The 18,163-nt window shown below is 38.7% G+C and overlaps 2 protein-coding genes across 2 annotated transcripts in view; both read right to left on the bottom strand.

Moving 5' to 3' along the window:
* LOC134657491 (homeobox protein Hmx-like) overlaps nt 1–18,163 on the bottom strand; it is a 279,414-nt gene that overhangs the window by 160,100 nt on the left and 101,151 nt on the right. The window lies entirely within an intron of this gene.
* On the bottom strand, nt 2,574–10,989 carry LOC134657573 (uncharacterized). Its single transcript, XM_063513149.1, has 7 exons — nt 10,854–10,989; nt 9,969–10,209; nt 8,450–8,574; nt 7,282–7,379; nt 4,774–5,006; nt 3,255–3,477; nt 2,574–2,777 (listed from the first exon to the last, which is right to left on the bottom strand). The coding sequence occupies exons 1-7, from the start codon at nt 10,987–10,989 to the stop codon at nt 2,580–2,582; spliced, it is 1,254 nt and encodes a 417-aa protein (XP_063369219.1). The 3' UTR covers nt 2,574–2,579.

Genomic DNA, 18,163 nt, shown 5'->3' with positions numbered 1-18,163 from the left:
GCGTTCTATTAAAAAATGCATAAGTAGTAAGATTTACGCATTGTATTCTTCCAGAAAAAATATGTTTTAAATGTGCAGAAACACCTAAAAAACTGAAAAAATCATCAATTACCAGCCACTGTTTAGTAACTCGCCACCGTAAATTAAAAATGGATTCTATTCACCTATTAAACAGAATTAATTTTAGTACAAGGTTTCAATAACTGGCCACCCTTCAATAACTAGCCACCTTAAACTAAAATGAATTCTGTTTATAGGGGAATACAATTCATTTTTAGTATAAGCTGGCCAATAATTGACGAATTTTCCTATTACTCTTAATTTATGTTGCCTGAGCTGAATATTGGTGGAAACAATATGTACAGCCAGTCATATTAAATTATTATCAAAGCAAGATTTAAAACAAAAACCAAATTTTCGTGGTGTTTTCTAGAAATCTTACTACTTACAATCATTCTGCCCTCCTAAGCCGAATAGCGCTATCTCAAAAACAAATGATTTTGAAAATGGAATTTTCAGTAATAGAAACTAAAGTATAAGTTAGCAATTAATTTTCTTTTGAGATAGCGCTCTTTGGCTTAGCAGGGCAGCATTGTGGTATCTAAAACGCACTTAAGTGATATCTCAATTAAGCTAATTATTTTAAATGTATTGTAAATATATTATTAATATTGTATAGTCGCCATTATACACGTAAGACTTTTTAATATTAAGATTTATTGAATAAAATAGGCCAGTTATAAAATTATGAATAAAATATTTTCGTTTACATATTTTGTTGTATTCGTTTATTGATAATGTAATAAAGATATACGGTAGCGACTTGATATAGTATGTTAAGTCTGTCAAGCCATTTTCTTCAGTAGAAAAAAGCGGCAATTTAAAAAAATGTAGGAGTGAAGGGAAATCACCCATAGAAAATTTTAATCTCGCGCCTTTTTCTACTGACAAAGTTGTTTGACCGGCTATATAAGTGTTATCGTAAAGGTTTAACTGCCAAATCTGTCTTAAAAATATAATTATTGTTTGGCCTGGCTAACTCTTAAACCCAGAAGTCACAAGTTATTTTGTGACTTTCTTATTTTTTTTTTACTTTATTTTATATAAACTCAAATAAATGGTCCAAGACCAAAGAATATTTGCAAAGTGTAAAAATCGACTCGATATAGAATAATGGTGGTTCTATCGTATAAACATAGTCGGCACAACTTTCTAATATAAAATACTATGTATTTTGAAAAGTCGTTATTCTTGTACATTATATACAGTGCAACTTGATATTATAAATTAATAGAGAATAAATTGTCTGTAATCCAAACACTTCTTTTTATTGCTGTAAAACTTTCTATATCTTTAAAACCAACGATTTTATTCCCATCTGTTACTACCAACTTATGTTACCACTGACAATGAGAACAAGATACATATATGTTTTTCTTCATTTGTTACTATTACTACTGGTAACTACGATATATCTGATGGGGACTGTATGAACAGTACGGTTACCATCAGTTTGTCACTGACATAAACGCCGTCGAGAACGTAATTTACTTTCTATACATCCCGTTTGCACGAATATGCGAGTGCGAGCGAGATGTATAGAAAGTAAATTACGTTCTCGACGGCGTTTATGTCAGTGACAAACTGATGGTAACCGTACAGTTGAAGTAAAGAAGTGAATAGCAAGCATATAGAAAAACCGGCCAAGTGCGAGTCGGACTCGCGCACCGAGGGTTCCGCACCATCAACAAAAAATAGAGCAAAACAAGCAAAAAACGGTCATCCATCCAAGTACTGACCCCGCCCGACGTTGCTTAACTTTGGTCAAAAATCACGTTTGTTGTATGGGAGCCCCACTTAAATCTTTATTTTATTCTGTTTTTAGTATTTGTTGTTATAGCGGCAACAGAAATACATCATCTGTGAAAATTTCAACTGTCTAGCTATCACGGTTCGTGAGATACAGCCTGGTGACCACCTGGTGACAGACGGACGGACGGACGGACAGCGGAGTCTTAGTAATAGGGTCCCGTTTCTACCCTTTGGGTACGGAACCCTAAAAAGAGGGAAAATAATATCTATAATCTGTCAAGCCGAGCGGCAAATTTAAAAAATGTAGTTTGACCGCCTATTATTAGGAGAGTTCAGACGAGAAGATCAAATCGACCGATTTGATCAGAAAAGAAATTGGCGTCGATCTCCAATTTAATCACCAATTTACTAAAATTATGTGAATTGTGTTTTATGGTGAAATATTTGAGCGTTCTAAATTAAAACAAGACCGTAGTGATCCCATAAGTGTACCGCGAACAAAGTTTTGTGCGGTACACTAAAAAAGTGCCCCCAAACGTGAATACTTTAGTCACAAATTGGTATTCTTGCGTCCGCACCTCCATTTTATAGCTGGTCAAGCAGATCTTGTCAGTAGAAAAAGCCGGCAAATTTGAAAAATGTAGGCGCGAAGAAATCCCATAGAAAACTTAAATTTCGCGCCTTTTTTTACTGACAAGATTTGCTTGACCAGCTATATCTGTAATATTAAAAATTGTCTCGTCTGGACTGGCTTAAAGAATGACGCCCTATTTTTTCTTTTTCCCTTTTTCTGGTTTGGGTTCGGGCTCTGGCTCGGGCTCCGGGGGCGGCGGCGGCGGCCAGTACTTGTCGAACAGCTCGTCGGTCCCCGCGAATGTCAGCGGCAGAATACTGTTGCGCATGTTCCACAGTTCTGCGTCCTTGGCTAGTTGCTCTTCTATCTCGCGCTCAGATCGAGCTTTAAGCTGGAAATGAAAATGCATGCTATGAAAGAAGTTTGGCTCGCCGGAACCTGGGGTCCGCTTGGCAACGAATCCCAGGAATTGGCGTGGGCTAGTTTTTACGAAAGCGAGTCCATCTGCCCTTCCAACCCAGTGGGTAAACTAGGCCCTTAGGATTGGTGCGGTTTCCTCACGATGTTTTCCTTCACCGAAAAGCGACTGGTAATTATCAAAATGATATTTCGTACACAAGTTCCGTGAAAGTCATTGGTACGAGCCGGGGTTTGAATACTTTGAACCCGCGACCTCCGGATTGCAAGTCGTACGCTCTTACCGCTAGGCCATCATAGCGCTAGCTAAAGCAAATTGAAATAACATAAATATAGATTTAGGTCCAATGGTGCTCTGAGTGTCATCTCTTGATTTTTTCTGGAACTAATCGAGACTTGTATGGGCCCGTTACTCTATTCTATACTATAATTACTTTATGAGCAAACTAACCTCCATCAACGCTAAATACTCCTCCGTGTCCACGACCTTCTTCTTCCCTTTATCCTTTTCCTTTTTAGACTCTTTCTCCTTTTTGGTCTTCTCCTTTTTGGGTTTGAGGGGTACGTATAGCCGCTTCGGGTTCTGCAGGGTGTGAGGTAGGTCGATGAGGTTGTACTCGGGGGTGAAGGTGAAGATGGAACGGACTAGGTCGAACTGGTAGTCGGTACTAAATCTGAAATTATATCAACATTACCCGTTCTGAGTCATGGCTTGTCCAACAGGTCTCCATAGCCATACAGCGGGGTAACGCTGCTGGTGTGATGGGGACCTTTGAACACGGCATGGCTCAGAACGGGCTTTAGTTCTTAAGTTCTGTACCTACGTATTTATATTACTGAAATAAATATTCTAATTTATTTATTTAATCGTATGGCATGCATAAAGAAGGACAATCAGAGTATAGCTTTGAGGTCGCTCAGGCGGGACTGAGTCCAAATCTTCAGCTGGTCCAGAATACGAGTGAAGGGGGCGTTGGAATATATGATCTGTGGTCTGCTCTTCCTGACCGCTACTACCTGACCTGAATTCTAATTTTAACATATTAGGGTAATTCGTCAGTAACTGGCCACCTGTTAGTAACTGGCCACCCTTAACTAATGAATTCTATTCACCTATAAACAGAATCAATTTTAGAATATGGTGGCTAGTTATTGAAGGCTGTGGCCAGTTATTGAAACCTTATACTAAAATGAATTCTGTTTATAGGTGAATAGAAATCATTTTTAGTTTAGGGTGGCCGGTTACTGGCAAATTACCCTATAAGTATAATAATCCACCCTTTTCCCGGCTTTTGCTACCGTTCATTAAGGAAGTACAGAGGGCTACCGCGAACCACGTTCGACGTGTTGCCTCTCTGTCGCACTTGTAAATTCGTACGTAAGTGTGACAGGGAGGCAACACGTCGAACGTGGTTCGCGGTAGGCCCTCAGATGTAGTGCATATACCTACCTAATTATTTTCCTTCGTATTTTCACCGAGACGTACGAACGTTTGCTATTTCAGTCAGTCTCGGTACAAAAAGTAGGTACTGAGGTTGACAGAAGTACCTAATAGCATGACAAAATATGTACTACGAACGCTTCCGAGAATATACGATGGAAAAGAATTATGCACTAGGTACACCTGTATGGTATAGGGTCACCTTAGAAAAATTGGTGCAAACCAACAAAACCAGGTTTTTAAGCTACTTACTCGTATATTAAACCTACGCTTAGTCGATGGTATTTTAGGAGTAGGTATACTTAGGTATATGTTTGGCGGAGTAACCGTGTAAAGTGATGTTGTTGGTGTATTCTAATGTTACAAACACTAGTTTCTACCCTAGCCTTGTCTGTACACGTACAAACAGCAAAAGTCCTAACTGTACATCGGTGGACCTTATTACAAAACGCATAAAGTCCACCGATGTACAGTTAACAGTGTGGGCGATACCGTCTTAATATACCTACAGCAGAACAGAATGACTTACAAATCAAAGATATAATGCATGATCGTAACCAGATCCCTCATGGCGCACTTATACTCGCAGTCCTCGAACGTCACCAGACGCATATCGTCATCAAGTTGATGTTTCTTCGTGGGTGACGAGTCCTTAGAGTGGGCCTCCGCGTCGTCTAGGGCTGTGTAGTGGACCCCGGCCTCCGCGGGCGTGGGCAGGCTTTGGGCCTCGGCGATGAAACGGGCGGCTGAGAGCATGTTGTCCTGAGACATTTTAATTAATAGAATCAGGTGTTAGGGTAATGTATATACACACCGCGTCACATGAATAAGACCAGCATATTTTCCTTTGCTATCTAAGATATAAGACAAAATAAATATATAATAATGGTACGTATAAACATCTTTAGGCATGTGAAGTTTAACTATGAACAATCGAACTTCTTAAGACTCAGCGAGTCTTTGTGACAATGCTGGTAGGTAATTATGACGCGTCACTTGAATACGACCATTAAATAAAACACAAAAAAAAATCTTATTGAATAATATTTATTTAAATAAATGTTGATTAATAATTAATACTTTTTCCCTTCTTTTGAATTAAATCAAAAATCCGAGATGGCATTGACTCATAAAGACTTCTTATGTATTTAATCGGTAGTTTGCTCCAACACTTTTTTATACCCTTCTCGAGTTCTTGCTTGTTGTTATATTGTTTACCATTCTTATAAACTTCACGTGACAACCACCCCCATACATTTTCTAATATATTTAGGTCGGGGGAGAGTGATGGCCAGTCGAGAACGTCGACATTTTTTTGTTGAAACCATTGACGGACATCATGTGCTCTATGAATGCTGGCATTATCATGTTGGAAAATGAAATTTTCATCATCTGTGATACTGCTAAACTTACATATTTCAGTTTTTAGAAGATTAATGTAGCTTTTAGAATTTTGTCTACCTTGTATATCTACTAAATCAATCGGTCCGTTGTATGATATCGCACCCCAGACCATAACTGAGCCTGCATCATTTCGCCGACGCGATAAAATTATTTCATTTTTTCGTAAATCATGAAAATAGTAAGAATACCCGTCGGGGCCATCCAAGTTAAATTTTTTTTCATCACTAAATATAACTTTATGCCACTCTTTGGTCCAGTGCATTTTGTTTCGTGCAAACCGAAGACGTTCCGTACAGTGTTGCTTTTTTAAACATGGCTTTCTCTTCATTTTCAAACGTTTTAAATGTGAACAATTGCGTATAACCCTTTGAACAGTCCTCACCGATGCTTCAGTTCCAACATTATGGGCTATTTGTCCGGCTGTTAGCGTAGAATTCGACGCTTCGCGTAATATTGCTCGGCGCTCTCTTTCAGTTGTAGCGAATTTGGTACGGCCTTTGAATTTCTTACCATAATTTTCAGGATCGTCAAGAAAATGACTTATCACCTGGTGTGAACGCCCTATTTTTTTTGCGATTTTTCTTAAGGAATAGCCCTCTTCACAAAGAATTTTTATTTTTCCTATTTCCTCTAGATTCAAACATTTTTTCCGACCCATATTAAATAAAAAAAAATTATATCGTCACTACTTGATGTTGTTCACTTTAAATACGCGTAATACGTGCGCTCTGTGTCGTTTTTGTTTTGCAACTGAGGCCGCGTGGGGAGGGGAGTTATTGGTCGTATTCAAGTGACGCGTCCCAATATTACCAACGTAAGCGTCGCTCGCGGTCACGCTGGGCGGTTAAGTTCAATTGTTTATAATTAAACTTCACGTGCCTAAAGATGTTTATACGTACCATTCTTACATATTTATTTTATCTCGTATCTTAAATAACATAGAAAAATATGCTGGTCCTATTCATGTGACGCGGTGTGTATGTATGTCACTTTATTGCACATAAACAGGTTTACATAAAACGGAGAAAAACAAAACAAAAATAAGAATGTTATGTATGTACAAAGGCGAACTTATCCCTAAAAGGGATCTCTTCCAGCTAACCTTTGAGAAAATGCGAAAGGATCAAACACTAACAGGTGAAAGACAATTTAATATGGACAAATAGCAATATGAGAATTTTGGATACACATAAAGAAAGACGAGAGCAATAAATAAAGAGAAAACCAGTACTACCTACTCATAAATACGCATAAACTGCCATCTTTTCGCCAGTAACTGCCATCTTCACCACCTAGATGGTTGGCAGTCCTCAACTGTGCGTTTCTCCAGAAACTTCCTGCCTCGCACAGTCAAACTGGAATGAACTGTCACCTGCGGTATTTCCGGACCGATACGACCTTCAAACCTTCAAGAAAAGAGCGTACTCCCATCTTAAAGGCCGGCAACGCGCTTGCAACCCTTCTGGTGTTGCGGGTGTCCATGGGCGGCGGTATCGCTTACCATCAGGTGATCCGTCTGCTCGTTTGCCTCCTATATCATAAAAAAAAACTGGCCACCGGCCAATAACTGGCCACCCTAAACTAAAAATGAATTCTATTCACCTATAAACAGAATTCATTTTAGTATACCTACCTTGAATCGTCTCAGCATACGTGTCCGGTTCGCGGCGTCGAAGTTCTGTATCTCCTTCATCCACTCACAGAACCACAGCATCAGGACCGCCTGGGTGGCTGCAAACAGACTATCACTCAACAACTTGCACATCTGATGTATTTTAATTACCTATCGTCGCCATCAGATATGTCGGAGCGACCAAGGCGCTCACAAATATCTGAACACGCATCTATTGTCAAGGCGTTAGAGTGCTTGTTCAGATATTGTGAACACCTTGGCCGCTCCGATATATATATATCTGATGGCGACTGTAATAGGAAGCAAACGAGCAGACGAGCCGCCTGATGAGAAGCAGTCATCGCCGCCCATGGACAGAAGCAACATCAGAGGAGCCACTTATGCGTTGCTGACCTTTGAGGACCCTAAATACCTACCTGCTTCTTGAAGAACCCCATGTCATAGCGCAAGGGAAACACCTCGGAAGGTAGCTCATTCCACAACTTGCACGTTCTGGGTAAAAACGAGCGAGATGCCCGCTCGTTCTTGGTTTGTCACGATTCGAATAAAGTGAGGATGAGATTTTTTTTTGTCTTTAATTTATGACATCTATTTGTGTTTATGAGCTTTTCAATTGTTTCTTTGGCTCGAGGTGCAGTGGTTACAACGCGACGGTGGCACCAATTTAAAACGTCTTCAGTACATTCAGAATTGTATTTTTTTTCTTATTTACTCGTAATGTCGTAATGCATGGTAATTATAAGATGTCGGTAATGTTTTGAAAAGATATGTCCCGCCGAATTTGTTGCCGGTCCCATATTGGGATACCCTCCTCCAATAGAGGGGGGATTTAAATCTTCTCGAGGCAGAGGAGTAGGGTTGGAGCCGGTGTAGCTTTATTTGATGTTCATAAGCGCGTTGTAATATGCCTATATTTGAATAAACTATCTTTTATCTTATCTTATCTTCCCAATTGTTTCTTTATCCGTGTTGCTAATCACTACATAGTATAAAACAAAGTCGCTTCCCGCTGTCTGTCCCTATGTACCCTTACATCTTTAAAACTACGCAACGGATTTTGATGCAGTTTTTTAATAGATAGAGTGATTCAAGAGGAAGGTTTATATATAATTTGTTAACCCGTGCGAAGCCGGGGCGGGTCGCTAGTGAATGATATAAAAGTGCTTACTTTTAGGAAGCAGATCCTCCTGCGCTCTCCTCAACAGGTTCGCCAACGTGTCCAGAAACCAGAACTCCGCCAAACTACTCTTGTACTCCGTGCAGCCCACCAAACTTGCTATTATATCTATATACCTAGAATAGAGTGCTTTATTTATTAATTATTTTTTCTACTCCCGTACTTTTATTTGTCATTTAAAGGGTCGTGCACACACCTTTAAAACCCTACCTTATAGTTGTCAAGACAAGTCTTTAGTCTATGCCCCAAAAAAGAATGTGTGCATACACGCAGTATGTTTTTGGCGATTTTACAATACTTCGTGTAATGACCACTTAAAAAATATTGAATGAAATACAGTGTTGCCAACCAGGGATCGGATACCGGTATTTTTTGTATGGGAACGGAAACGGTATTTTTTCGTTCTTTGCTAATTGCTTCATTTCTAATTGGGCAATCTAATAATACGAAGTCGTAACCTAAAAACACAACTGAGTCCTACATTTCGAGTATAAAATAATTGAAAAAATAGGGTTATTTCTAAGTTTTTGCAAAAAACCGGTTCCGATCCCTGTTGCCAACCTTATTTTAAATGTCATTCATTCATTCATTCATTCTTTTCCCGCCCGTACCCTCCATTTTTGCTACTTCTTGAATTAAAAATATTTGTTAAATTTACAATTTTATTTCAAAGTAAGTGCGTGGTCGTAGAAAAAGTATTGTATGCAACGTTGTTTAACTGAGTCAAAAAATACTCGTGGCGTCTTTATTAACAATTTTCGGCTTCGCCTCAAATTGTTACTCACGCCACTCGCCTTTTTTGACCCCTCTTAAACAACGGTTGCATAAAATACTATATTGCCACACAAATAAAGCCTGACCAGTATTATATGATCATTGTCAAGAGGGCGCTGTTAGAGTCTGTGCGGAAAGTTAATTGGGCCCAATACATATATTCCACGACTCCTCTTTTTCCCAACAGACTCTATTCTAATGTACGAGTATGATGACAGTTCAGTAGGTATAGTATGAAAAAATTAGTTCCAGGAAAATTCCGCAACATGGCGCGTGATGATATATTCCTGGTCAGGCTTTACACACCTACAAGAATAGAAAATAACTAACACATACGTAGACAATTTAGACACAAATTACAAGCACATATTTTACCAAAGTTCTTCTTGAGTCTAGAATTAAAACAATAGATACTTAATTTAGTGTCAGTGTCGGAGCGTGAACTATTCTAGCTGAGGGCAAAGTGAAAATTCCAAAAAATATTCTGCAAATGCCTTTCAGCTCTTTCACAAATCAATACAACACGTACAGCGACATAATATTGTGACATGAAAAATACATAGCAACATTTGTAAGTCGTATTTGCGAGGCCTTTTTTTCTATGTTTATTTTTCAAGGTAGGTATACATATGGCAGTAAATCGATGGTTATTCAAATTACAAAATACCTATAGGAACATATATTAAAACAGAAAACAATAGATAATTTCTAGTAAAATAAAACAAAGAAATCTTACCTCACTTGTGGGACAATCTTCGGTATTAGCGCCGGATCTATATCAGTCTTAAACTCTTTCGGCAACACGTGTATTCTGTTATGTTCCTCAATCTTTCGTATTTTATCAGGCAGCAGTCGGCGGAGAGAAGGAGAGGGGAAGATAGTGCTTTCCTCCTCGTAAGATTCTTCGACTACATCTTTTGGTGATTCTTCCAGCGATGCGACTTCTGTGCCACTTTCTTCTTCTTCTTCAGGGTAAGCTGAATGGAGAGTTAATTGTTCAAGGTGTATAGTATGCTACGAGTATAAGGATCCTGTCCGAATACTCCGAATGTTTTATTTGCATTTTTTTTTCAAGGACATTTTTAACGTCTGCGAACGATGCTATTAAGCTTAGAATAAATATAAAAGTGGAAGTATTTTTTTTCTGCTTTGTACCATAGCACAACCGAGATTTGAACCCACGGTTTTTGACCACAACACACATGAAAGCATAACATTTAGAGAGTTCCCTCGATTTCTACAGGACCCCATTATCAGATCCTGACCTGATGACATCAGGACCAAATGTGAAGAGCATAAGAGGGTACTTTATCTACTCAAGTAAAAATGAGAATTTCGCAAATCGGCCCAGCCATCTTTGAAAAATCGGAGGATTATCTACTCAAATCAAATTCCGTAACCAGGGTATTCTACAGATTTATGCCTGCCTCTAAACTCCGTCAAACAATACTAAATCTACCTACCTAAGTATGAAAAGTTTGACGGAGTTGAGTCTGACCGCAGTCATATCATTTGAGAATGGGTTCCCAAGTGTACCCAAGTGGGTACAATGGGCGCTAAAATGGGTTAAGGTACCAAAGACGATGATGAACATATCTATGTATTAGCTAGTAATTCCTACTTCCTTCTTCCGCCACAAGAGTCTCAGCCGAAGCCTGGGCAGACAGCGACGGCGACCTGGTGCAGACCAGATTGCTCTGTGCGAGGATCTGGTCCAGTGACTGCTTATGCTTATCCTCCACGCGCTTGGATGACATCTTGAGAACTTGGCAACAAAAGAACAGCATAAAAAACTTAAGCTTAACGGCTCGGCCACGACATTGAGCGACTGGCGGCGGCGGCGGCGACAACCATAGGTGGGAACAGGAACGAAAGGTCCGATCGTTGTGTCTCGCTCCTATGGTTATCGCTGCCGCCGTCGCAAGTCGCTCAATGTCGTGGCCGAGCCGTAAGTCACTCGCGCGACATGTTTCAGAGCCTAGGTCTCCTTTTTCAAGCACTAATAGTGCGAGCAGCGTTCACGACGGCCGTGTTTCGCGTACATGTCGTGCGATTGACTAGGAATACGTGAGTCCGTAAAATTATTTTAATGTTAGTATGTCACACGACAGTTTAAATTCGAGGAAAGCTTAGCTTGTCTGTGTCTGATATTGCTGATCGTATTTGTATGTAGTCATCTTTTGCATTTTTTTTCGAGAACGGTTACCTATTTCTGCTCTATACAGCACAGCCGAGGTTTGAACCCACGACTTTTGACCACCACATACCACACACATAGGAAAGGTTTACCTTCTGGTTTTTGGTAACTATACAAGAATGATATTAAAGCTAGAAGAGTTTTATTAGAATCATCAGAAATAAACAAAGATAAACATGACAGGTTATGTGGTACCTAAGCTTATTTAATGTAATCGATTTTTTACTGAAAGGGGTAACAACCTTCGTATTTTACATAAATTTGTAAGTAGAGTGTACACTTAAGTATCCTTAACTGACAAGAAACTTTTAATTATTTGTAAAAGGGTGCAGTAGAATTTTCTCTGGTTGACATTTCACAGCATCAAAATGACATAAAAACTATGACAATAAATAGTTTATAAGCCATAAAAGCTCAAGACCAAAGAGTTTTAATTTTTCCGTCGTCCTAGCCTAGGACCTTTTTAATCACTTTAATCAGCGATTTTAACCGACTTCAAAGAGAGGAAGAGGTTCCCAATTCGTCGTAATAATTTATATTCAAGCTTGATGGTTGACATTTCACAGCATCAAAATGACATAAAAACTATGACAATAAATAGTTTATAAGCCATAAAAGCTCAAGACCAAAGAGTTTTAATTTTTCCGTCGTCCTAGCCTAGGACCTTTTTAATCAGCGATTTTAACCGACTTCAAAGAGAGGAAGAGGTTCCCAATTCATCGTAATAATTTATATTCAAGCTTGATGTTCTGTCTACAGTAGGTACCTACCTGACGATACCTTTAAGAGTTCATGTTTTGTCAAGTATGACGCTCAAAGAATAAATAATACTTACTAGGAGAATAATTATAATGGGTGGTATTATATTTAGATAAAATGTAAAGTTAGACCTAAATTGACAGCACACGCAGTGCAAGTGTTGTATTTTATAGGTACGTTATAATTTCATAGAAGTTTGACGTTTAAAATAACATTTGCGTTGCGTGTGCTATCAAAATCGTTGCAGACTTATCTTGGGTCTAACTCTAGACTCAATTCAGCTTGAAAAAGATCTTCAAAAGAAATATCTAAGAGTAGGTGTAACACCTGGTGGTGAATTGATCTAATTTCTGTGGCACCTTCTCATTTGAGCCACGGAACGTCCCCCGATAGCCACTTACAGCGACAACGTCAACAGTGAGCATAATCGGTGTAAATTTCGGTGGCGTAATTAGGAAGTGCTAAGTGGACGCCCTATAATACACCTTCTGTAGGTTTGCGCTGTCCAAGCGCCGAGCGAATGGCGGGTTCTAAAATGGATTTTAGTAGGAATACTTGATTTCCATTGGGTGACCTAATTTTAGTAATTTTCACACAGCTGCAAAATTTTCTTTACAGTACATATGGTCCTATTTTCGCGCACTAGTGCGTAAAATAGCAAAAGTGCTATTTTAGTGCTACGAAAAGTCGTGCGATGTCAAAAGTTTAAAGGGCCATATGTACTGTAAAACGTTGTACGATACACGCGCGAATAGGTAATTCGCGACTCGTGTCGATTTAAAACACTCCCTTCGGTCGTGTTTTAATTTATCGCTATTCGCTACTCGTTTCGAATTTCCTCTTTTCCGCACTTGTATCGTAAATAACTATTGCAGGTCACGAAGAAAAAGAAAAAAACGAAAAGTGAAAATGAGCTCGATATATTAGGTATAACTATTAATTGTTATCGGACTGAAATTACTCAATTACTCTAAATATCGCCAAAATATAGGACGAAGTAAGATCACGGCAGACAGTGGTGCTATTTTCACCTATTTTTAGCTTCAGCGATTAAAACTTTTTTGAAAATAATTGCTGTCAACTATTATGACAACTTGGTACCTTTTGTCACTTGAATAAATGTCAACTTGAATTACATTGAGCTTTGCAATATTTCTTTCGAATTCGTGATTTAGTTTAATAAGTTGTTTAACTAAAAGTGAAAGTGCTAAGCGTGAATGAAGTGTGTGAAGTGCTAATGTGGTTATTATTTGGAACTAAGTCATAGCCAGGTGGGGTAAGTATATTTATTTTAAATATACCTGAAGATACAATGACCACATTAACCACAAATCTAAAATGACGATTACCTACGCTCAAAGTTAATTGCAGTGTGCAAAAGGGTACATAAATGAAATATTTCATGAGTGTGAAAGAAACATGAAAAGAGCAGCCCTTCATGACCCTAAGAGCGTTCAGATTAACCCTCCCCCTTAACCTCTCTAAAACCCTCTAAGGGCCACTTGCACCATTCCCTAACTCAGGATTAACCGGTTAAACCTGGAGTTACCATGGTTACCAGTAAAATTTGACACTGGGTTAACGGTTTAACCGGTCCCCGGGTTAGTAGGATGGTGCAAGTGGCGCTAAGACCTCACTCTGCTCCGTCTATGAGTAACTATAGCGACCCGCCCCGGCTTCGCACGGGTTAACAAATTATACATAAACTTTCCTCTTGAATCACTCTCTCTATTAAAAAAACGCATCAAAATCCGTTACGTAGTTTTAAAGATCTAAGGCCTAAGCCTTAGATCTAAATCTTTAAAACAGGGGTTCCCAAACTTTTTTTTAGACACGCCCCCCTGCTGCCTAAAATGAAGTTCCCACGCCCCCTTTCGCTTCGATGCAAGGAAACTATAGTGTGTCAAAGGACTGTCTTATTTCAAACATAGACAGAGAGAGAGTCATACTATCTTTGTCTTACACTAGTACTAGCATCCAAAAGAAAAGGATGAGTATAGTTTTTTGTTCCTATTTACTGACAAATTGGTTTGACCATCTATCACCATCACCCCCTAGGGGCGCGCCCCCCACTTTGAGAACCCCCTAAGCATACATAGGGACAGACAGACAGCGGGAAGCACTTTGTTTTATATTACCTATGTAGTGATGATGACTGCAGTCTCCTGTGACTTGCGCCAGCCCCAAACACAACCCTTATTTCGGGTCTCCACCCCTGTATTTTGGTACTCCAATTAATGGCGAACCCGCTTTAATGACGTGTAGGTCGTGGCGTTTCATATGGAAATCGCGGTGGATTCGTATGGAGATATGTTGCAAATCGTATGGATATTGTAATTATATGGAGATTATAGGAAAAATAAAGGGATGTAAAAGATAGGGTGTTATTTTAAACCAGATCAAACATTTGATCGTATAGAAGGAGTTATCAGCTCTTTTTATTCGAATATATCGTTCCTTTACTAAAGCAGGCCTCCTGCGGAGTTTTTTCTAATAGGTATAGGTAAAAAAGCAATTATTAGGTAGTAGAGGTTAAGATTTTCTATCTTCTCCTTTTTTCTTGTAGGTACCTATTAACTATTATGCACCTATACAGTGAAACCTGGATAATTGCAATCTCAAGGGACCGGCAATTTTTTTTTCAATTAACCAGGTTTTTCATTTAAGCAGGTCGTGCCAATTAACGAGGTTCAAAAAATCGTTTTGTCAATTATAGAGGTTCTCATTAATAGAGGTTGCGTTCTGAGAAATTGCTTTTATGGAGGTTCAAATAACCATTGAAAGTAGATTTTGGGTTTCTGGTCTGTATATTATATAACTTGCACTTTTACACTTAACTACATTAGTCTTATAATCATTTGTTTTTTTTTAATAATTCCTTGAATTGTAGAAGAAAGTTTTATTGGAATGTAAAATGCATGTTATGTTTTTGATTTAATCAAAACTATTTCACCTCTACAGTCTGTGATAGATACCCAATTAATAAATTGAATTCTGGGTGAAGATTTAAAATAAAATTATCATTGCTATTAAAATATTGTTTCTACTCTCTACAAGTCTACATTATTTCAATAACAGAGGTCTTACTTATAGTCTCGTTTCAATTATAGAGGTAATAAGAAGAGCTAAAATAACGTTTTTTTTTGCACAGTGTCAATTATAGAGGTCTTAGTTACGATGTGGTCAATTACAGAGGTAAAATTACGAAAAGCACAAATCTAAATTTCAATTATAGAGGTTCAAAATTTTCAATTATAGAGGCCTCTTGGTCTCAAGAGACCGGGACCGGACCTTTGGTTGCAATTATTGAGGTTTTGCATTTATCCAGGTGTCAATTAACCAGGTTTCACTATTGTAATCGTGTATCAATGTGTTCCACTTTAACACCACATATCTATTTGTTTTATAAAAGACATACAAAAAGATAATACAAATAGAGTGAACCTACAAATAGTTTCGGACATTTATAAAGTGACCTTACATTTGTGTGATCTGATCTTTGAGGAGTACGAGTATACCTAAAATACTTATGAATCCTACTTAATCAACTCTATAATTATTTTAACTCAAGTAAATACAAGTGGTTGGATCATTTTAAACAGTACGAGATTATGGAGCTAAATTGCTGCTAAATTGCTTTGTTTACACTGTTTTATATTGTACTAGCGACCTGCCCCAGCTTCGCACGGGTTAACAAATTATACACAAACCTTCCTCTTGAATCACTCTATAGGTATCTATTTAAAAAAACACATCCGTCGCGTACTTTTAAAGATCTAAGCATACATAGGGACAGACAGCTTTTTATACTATGTAGTGATGCTAAAACTACCCGTTGCTCAAACAGTGTCAATACCAAACTAAAAGCGACGCGTCGCAAAATTCCAAACCAGAAAACTGTCCATTGTGTTACCGTTACACCGAAAAGTTACGCAAATGGAACTTCTAGCAACAATGTAGCTGGCGGACGCGCGGACGGATGTATCTGTCGAATTGACATAAACATCTGGGACTCTGTTCTTGGGCTAAAATAAAAACAAAGGAAAAACATTGACTGACAATTTTTGACTCTTGGAGACCCTATACATCTCTAAAGATAATTTGATAAACTAAATATGTAATCTTATAGTATACTGACAATTAGAGACATTTACACCTCTAAATAAGTTTAATTTAAGTTTTCTAATACGTTAGTTTGATTTGGTAGTTGCAGTTAGTTGTAGGTATTTTATAATTGTTCATGTATTGTTATTTTTTTGCTTGTAGGTATGTAAATTCAATGTTGACGTGTAAAAGTGCCCTTGTGGCCTATTTGCTGAATAAATGTTGAAGTTGTAAGTAGTTGAAGTTTACGAGAATACCTATGGGAAGCGTGGCTATAGGATGTTGGCTGTATTTAAAATAAATTATTTCACACCATGCATGAAATAAAGCTCCAGATAATTATTAGAAAAACATTAGACTGCAGTGACTTAGTTTTTTGACACAATTTATTATATAATTTAATAAATCGGATAGCACTAAAAAAAAGTAGGCGGCTTTACCGTGGCGTGTCACTTGTGCAATTTTCATTTAAATCCCATATTGGCAAATTGTTTTGTTTGAAATAAGAAACTGATTTGTCTAGTAGGATAGTACTTACCCTACTATTATAGAATACTATAGCTTCTGCCCGCGTCTTCGTCTGCGTGGAATGTTGATGGCGATTGATAAAAACTATCCTATATCCTTCCTCGTGCCCCTATCTCCATGCCAAATTTCATCTCAATCGGTTTAGCGATTTAAACGTCAAGAGGTAACAGACTGACATACAAAGTGGACTGTCGCATTTATGATATCAGACGGGATGTGCCCGTCAGATGTGTTTAGCGGTCAAATCTGACAATTAATGGTAGGAAGGAATTAGGCACAGATGTACTGCCGGAGGTCAAAGGACTTCTGCCAGAGAGATCTGACGGTGTTGTCTTAAATAGGCAAGCTCGTTCGTATTATACTTACGCCCCGCCACTGTAATCTAAGCAACCAACCCTCATCATCTTCCTCGCGTTGTCCCGGCATTTTGCCACGGCTCATGGGAGCCTGGGGTCCGCTTGGCTAATCCTAGTAATTGGCGTAGGCACTTGTTTTTACGAAAGCGACTGCCATCTGACTTTCCAACCCAGAGGGTAAACTAAGGCCCGTATTGGGATTAGTCCTGTTTCCTGACGATGTTTTCCTTCACCGAAAATCGACTGGTAAAATCAAATTATAATTTGTACATAACTTCCGAAAAACTCATTGGTACGAGCCGGGGTTCGAACCCGCGACCTCTGGATTGCAAGTTGCACGCTCTTACGGCTAGGCCACCAGCGCTTAAACAACCAACCCTACCCAAAATTTTTTATAAAACGATTGAAGTCTCACGTCGCATTAGTTGCGTCCAAAGGAAGCTTCGTCAAAATACGCACGAATCAGATTTTTACATTCACGCACACACGTCAACGCATGTGTCAGTGTGTGTGTCACACATGCGTAATAATGCGTGCGGCAAAAATGCTACTCCGCGACTCGGTTAAATATCGGGTGGACAGAGGCTGTGGAGTCGTGTTTTTGATATTTTTTGGGGGTTTTAAATAGATTTTATCGTAGGTTTATTAGGTAAGTACTAACAGATGTAGTGCATAATTATTTTCTATCGTATTTTCACGGAAACGTACGAACGTGTTTCAGTCAGTCTCCGTACTAAACTTGACGTTGACTGAAGTAGCATTTTCGTAAATTCATTTGTGAATATCAGTTTCTAGATAGGTACTCCATAGAAGACAAGTCCCTACCAAGCATAAAAGTACTCACGTTTCCACATAATGACCACAACATTGAGTCAAAAGTCTTTTTAACCTTTTGGACGCCAATGACCGATATATCGGCACCGCAGGTCCAACGCCTAAGACCAATTAATTGGTCACAGTCACAGACCACAGAGCAACATAGACCTA

The sequence above is a fragment of the Cydia amplana genome, chromosome 20, assembly GCF_948474715.1.
Source record: "Cydia amplana chromosome 20, ilCydAmpl1.1, whole genome shotgun sequence".
Lineage (NCBI taxonomy): Eukaryota > Metazoa > Arthropoda > Insecta > Lepidoptera > Tortricidae > Cydia > Cydia amplana.
Note: the sequence above shows the minus strand (reverse complement) of the source record. Positions and strands in the feature narration are given on the sequence as shown.